General features: G+C 36.4%; 1 protein-coding gene across 1 annotated transcript in view; it reads left to right on the top strand.

The window, feature by feature from the left end:
- Positions 1 to 63: 63 nt before the first annotated feature.
- Positions 64 to 6,000, top strand: part of MED13L (mediator complex subunit 13-like) — a 287,723-nt gene continuing 281,786 nt past the window's right edge. Inside the window, exon 1 of the mRNA XM_012663527.1 lies at positions 64 to 180. Within this exon, the coding sequence (XP_012518981.1) occupies positions 109 to 180 (72 nt within the window). The 5' untranslated portion in view covers positions 64 to 108. The remainder of the gene's footprint in view (positions 181 to 6,000) is intronic.

Here is a 6,000-nt window from a genome sequence, read left to right as displayed (position 1 = left end):
GCCCGGCCGCCCCGCGCTCCCCAGCGAGGCGCCGCCGCCCGGCCCGGCCTCGCCTCGGACGCCTCGCTCCGACATGCCCCTCTCTGGTGGCCGGGCTCGCGGAGGATCATGACTGCGGCAGCGAACTGGGTGGCGAACGGGGCGAGCCTGGAGGATTGTCACTCCAATCTCTTTTCGCTGGTGAGTACCCGGGCTGCGGGGAGGGGGCTGTACCGGGGGTGGGGGGGGTTCCCGACCTCCGTCGCCGACCAACTTTCTCCTCCCGCCGCCGGGACTTCGCCCCTCCCTCGCCTCTCCCCGCCGTTCGCCTCTCGCCGATTCTCCCCCTTTTGGATCGTCTCTCCCTCGCCTTGGATCCCATCCAGTGTTTATTTGGCTCTTTAAAAATCATTTGTGAGCGCGGCGCTCGGCGTGGAATTTGCATGTGGAAGTCTCAAAGCTGCGGATTCTGGGTTGCACTTCGAACGCCCACCCTCCGTTGCATTCACAGCCCCCTTCTCCTCCCCTTTTCCCCCCTTTTTCCCCCCTAAATGTGGAAGGCTTTGCCTGGTGCTGCCCGCGCCTGCGATCAGCAGCCTTTTCCCCCCTTGTCGGATCGGCTGCCTGCCTGCCCGCCCGCCCGCCTGCCTTTTGAATTTTTTTAAATTCCATAATGACACCTGCAATTTCGCCCGAAAACAGTTGATTGAATGCGATTGTGTCAGTAAAGGACTCTTGCACCCGGAGCTCCCGCGATTGTAAACATCGACAGCCGCCTGCCTCTCGGGGCTTACTACGCCGGAGAGCCGTAAAGCCATTGCACCGAGCCGACGGAAGGTGGAGAAAGCTTTTTCTTCTTTCTCTCCTCTTGTGTCTTTTAAAAACTGTTTTCTCTATCCTAACAACGAATCCACACACACACAGAAAAGCAACAAGCTGGGCGGTTTGATAACATCGCTTTTATCTGCCTTCGCTCCTCTCGCTCGCTCTCTCTCTGATAATTGACAACTTTTGCTTCGGATTTGAATCGCCTGCCTTAATCTTGAAGCAGTTAAGGTGTCAATTGTTCTCCTGGAAGCCTGGCACCCGACGACAGCGTCTGGATTCGTCGAAATTAAAAATGTATAGGGCTCCAGCAACTCTTTCCTGGCGATGGCAGTGACATTTGGTGGTAAATGCCATCTTTGCTTTTTATTGGGTCGTATTACCTAGCTCTGAAAACATTCACGTTGTTAAACCTGGCGTTTAGGCTAATAATTGCAGTGCGTGGTCTTTAAATATGTGCTTTGTACGTGAGTTACTGTATGTATAGCTATGTGCCCGGGAGAGTAGGAATTTGTTTAAATATTGAGCAAAGATTTGTAAACAGATGTAAGGCAATTATGTTTCAACCGTAGAATATAATTGGAAAATTGGCTGAACGGTTTATTTAATTTAGCCTTAAAAACACCCAACTTATTTTAAGTTGTGTACCCTATTTTGTGTGTGTGTGTGTGTGTGTGTGTGTGTGTGTGTGTGGAGGGGGGGGACTGCCGTTTTGGAGAGCATACATTTTGGAAATTATTTTCTGTAACCCCTGCTGTAGATAGAAGCATTATTTCCCCTTAATCCTTGTTTACACTGGATAAATAATTTAGTGTTCAAATTGTAATTAGTTACATTTAATTATGGGTGGCATAGATGCTTTTTTTTCTTTGAGACTAATGGAGAAATACAAATTCTTGCCAACTTTTCAAGTGGAAGTGTTATTTTATTAAATATGTTACAGTATTTATATAGATTTAAAAAAATCAACATGTGATTTTTACTTACAAAGACTGAGTGACACAGTATCATTGCTTCCACTCTAGTAAGATCAGGTTAATTTTTTTTCATCAAACGTTTTTATTCAGATATTTAATCTTAAATTCAATTATAAGTTTCAATTCATCCTCTCAGTACTGTGATAATTTTGCCTTGATCTTTTGATATGTGGGAATAAAACTCATTTTGTCTCTTTTTTCTCCCTCAGTCTGTCATTAAGTATCAATCAGGTTCAGGGACTTTCATAGATTAGCAAACATATTGATTAAGGAGTATTTAAAATGGTTTTTGTTTGGCGGCTGGTGACCGCATTGACACAGGTAATTAAAATAACCAAGTAGACCAATATTAGTGAGGAGAGATCTCCCAAATTACCATATATCATGCTGACTGGGAATGGCTTGCGCATATACAGAGTTTGTAGAAAAATGAAAGTATGTTATATGTATAACTAGCCTTCAGGATGTATCATTTTCTCTTATCTTTTTTTTTAAAGCTTAGGTAAAGATGATAATGTTATAGAGATAAGATCCTTGGGATTCTTTTGGAGAAACAATTTTGTGGGAGAGGATTCTGTATTTTGATTTTGACCAATTGAAGGTTTGTGTTTTGAGTATTTCTCCCTAAACCTCTTTAAACCAAGGAATTGATTTTTGAATATGCTTTTTTTTTTATAAAAAAAAAAAAAAAGTAGGATTACTCTTTAGGTAGTGACTTTGAAATGGAGAACTACAGGAATGCTTAGGTTGATCTTTTTTTTTTTTTAAAGGACTATAGAATGTGTATATTCCCTTGTGTATGGAGGGTGGATAAGGTGCTATTTAAAAGAAAATCTGAATCAGTTAAACTGCTGACTTGTAAATTTTTTTGATTCCAAATTGAGAATTTTTCTTGAAAATTATATGCAGCAGCAACCTAGATTAAAAATATATTGTCTAAAGTACATTGTATAGAGTAGTTAATTTCAAAGGAGATATTATCACTTGTTCAAAATAAAGCATGTTTTATATAAAAGAACTCTTCGTGTTTAATAATAGCATGCTTTTTTCCTGTTGGCCTGTAGTTTTTTTTGGTTATTGTTTTTTTGATCAAAGTATTGTTTGTAGAGAATCCCTAGATACTTATATTACTGTAGATTGACATATAAACTAGAGATTAAAGTTCTTTACCACAGTAATGACCCACCCACTTTCTGTTACCTTGAGGTCTTCATTATGGCATAGCAAAAGTTAATTGTGTTATCAGGTGCCTTAAGATTTTTGCTAGCCTTTTACTTGTTTTCTGATTTTCTCCTGGATGGAATCAAATTTCCAAAATTCTCTTCTCAACCTCCATTTCCCTTTTCTAACATGTGAAAAATGCCATTATGTATATATGAGATGTGTCATTGTATGTGTTTTCTTGTTCTTACTGTTCTGAGACTTGTAGCTACTGCATGCCTGGCTGTGCCTTTATAACTCAAACTGATTTCTCATGCTGTCCATCACATTTCTGGGTGACTCTTGTTATACCTTTACTCAGTTATAATTCAGTTAAATGTGTTAAATCTGCCTTTTCGGAAAGTGCAACAGTGCACTCTGTGGTATGTGAACTCACTCTTGTGAGAAAACATAATTTCCAGATGTTAAGTATATCTATATTTTCCTCTATTGAGATAATATGGAGAAAGTGATTTTGTGTCCTTTAACTAAACTTAAGTATGTACTCTTTGACATAAGTTAGTGATCTCTAATTCTTAGGTATGTTTGCTCTACATTCATACTGTTTTATTTGCTTAGAATCTTCCTGACTGTGGATAATTGGGTGATGATCTCAAATTCTTGCTGAATTGAACACACACACACACACACACACACACACACACTCTCTCTAGTACTTAATTCCTATTGAAGACCATTAATTCTGTATTTGAAGCTTTTAAGGTAATCTGTTGTTGACCTAATTTCTTTTTGTCTTAAGAGATTTATTTTTTGCAGAAGAGAAGATAGTTGTAAAAACAGAAACTTTGAAATGTATTCTTTTGAACCAAGTGAACCAAATGGGGAAGACTATCAAATGAAAATGAGGAAAAGTGAATGATGATTTCTCTAATCTTTTAAAGTGCCCAAAATTCTATACACAGGGTATTTTTTCATCCCAACTTGCAATTTTATTATTTATATTTAAAGCATCTTTTTTTATGGTGGTTCATTTTCTTTAATGAAAATATTTATAATTTGTTAATGTATGTTTTCTGTTTAGCATTTTGTTGTTAGCAACACATGGTGTTAACAGTATTTATATATTTTTAATAGCAATAATTGCCACCCGGTAATAGTTGCCATATTAACCTCCAATTGCTAGTAAATATTTTTAAGTACATAATAGACAGCAATTTAAGGCATAGTGTAGCAGTTTACTGGACCGTTTTAAAGAGCCATTTGTACGTGTGATGAGTTCATAATTTTAAAGAGAAAATAATATACCTTGGACCTGTATGCTACAAATATTTTGCTGTGTTACTGCTTGAAGTGCTCCTTGGGAAGAAGTTGGGCCAGTTTCTTTTTCTTTGTGAATAGAATGGGGAGGGGGGGTGCATTTAGGACATTGTTTATTGAGTTTATTCTAGTTGCTTACATAGCTTATCACTTTCTTTGGAATGTTTTGGTCATTTTTTTCATGACTGTAGTAAATGCTTATTTGGAAAAAAAATCTTTTACGATATTCCTTTAAGTGATATAAGTTATAGTAGTGGATCATATTAATTAGTTATGGAAAAATTGATCTTTTTTGTTCACTGGCTAGTTTAGCCTAGTTAATTGTGAGTTAATTGTATTCATCAAACACTTTCAGAGATATCCTTTACTCTTAAGATTAATAAAGAAGACCCATTCTCACCAGTTTGTACTATGTGCTATAAATTGTGATAACTATTTGCAAAAGATAATTTTGTTCTATAGTTCTATTTGCCTTATTATTTAAACTTGAGATGAAACCCTTACCCAAATGTAAATAGTAATGAGATTGTTTATCTGGATGTTTTTATGGACAGTTAATTCAGCTGTCTCTCAAATTTTGATTGAAAGACTAGATATTTTCCTGAAACATTTAACTTGTTTTTGAAAGATGAAAATAATAATAATAATAATGATGATGATGATGTTTCCCTTCTTTAAACTAGTATTAGAAGTACTGATTTATTTTTTTCTGAAAGTGGATGATACATTTATTTCACAGGAGTGTAGCCAGTGAGAAGGATTAGACAGAGTTTATGAGAATTAGTAATGTGGTTGAATATTAGGTGTTACTATTGTTATTGAACTGAGCATTGCAACTATTTATTAGAAATGGAGAAAAAGATTTCTGCAACATTCTTATTAGTGCCATTTATTTAAGATATGTTGTGTACAAATCTGCTTTATAAACTATGTGTGCTGTATAGTGTTGACCACCCCAGAATGTCTATTTTGTCATAAACATTTCTATTTCAAGAAATTACATTTAATGCATTGCAAAATGAGGCAGGTAGGTAGCCTAAAAATGTGCCTGTGGGATATAGTAAAACACGCACACACACACACTTTTGTTTGATAGTACTTGCTTAGAGGTTTAGAATTAGTGAATTAATATTTATAGTGTGTTCTTGGAATTTAGGATTTTTTTCCCCCTCTTGAGTCATTTAACTTTTTTCTGATCTTGTTCAGATAATTTTCTTTTATAGCATATGCTTTCATTGTTTATTTGAAAGATTTGGAGGTGTTAGCTTTGTTCTGTTGGGGGAATTCACTTCCTTCATTACATAGGGGAGATGATATTCCATTAATCTTGGTAAATATTAACATAAATGAGGAATTGTAAATTCAGACTTATTTGCATGAATGAAATATGTATGCTGCCCAATTTTTGTTTAGTGTAAAGTCACTTAGGTACATCACCATAGTTTTCTTTTTGCTTTATATAAAAGTATTAAATTTTGTTAAAATGTTCTGATTGGTGTTAATTTCAGAGACAGTTTCCCTAGTGTGCTACACTGTTTTGTTGTTGAACTTTTAAGATTATCTGTGATATAGAATAGATTTTATTCTCATAAATTGGCTGTAATAATCCTCTGTTAGGAACTCCTGTTTTTCTTGCATTTGTATTAGCATGTCTTAGTTACGTTTGTTGAGGTAGAGTTGTCTTCCTTTTTACGCTAATAAGATGTCTTTTAGAGTATATTTGGATTCCAGTCTGGAAAAG

The sequence above is a fragment of the Propithecus coquereli genome, unplaced genomic scaffold (genome assembly GCF_000956105.1).
Source record: "Propithecus coquereli isolate 6110/MARCELLA unplaced genomic scaffold, Pcoq_1.0 Scaffold81, whole genome shotgun sequence".
Taxonomy (NCBI): Eukaryota; Metazoa; Chordata; class Mammalia; order Primates; family Indriidae; genus Propithecus; species Propithecus coquereli.
Note: the sequence above shows the minus strand (reverse complement) of the source record. Positions and strands in the feature narration are given on the sequence as shown.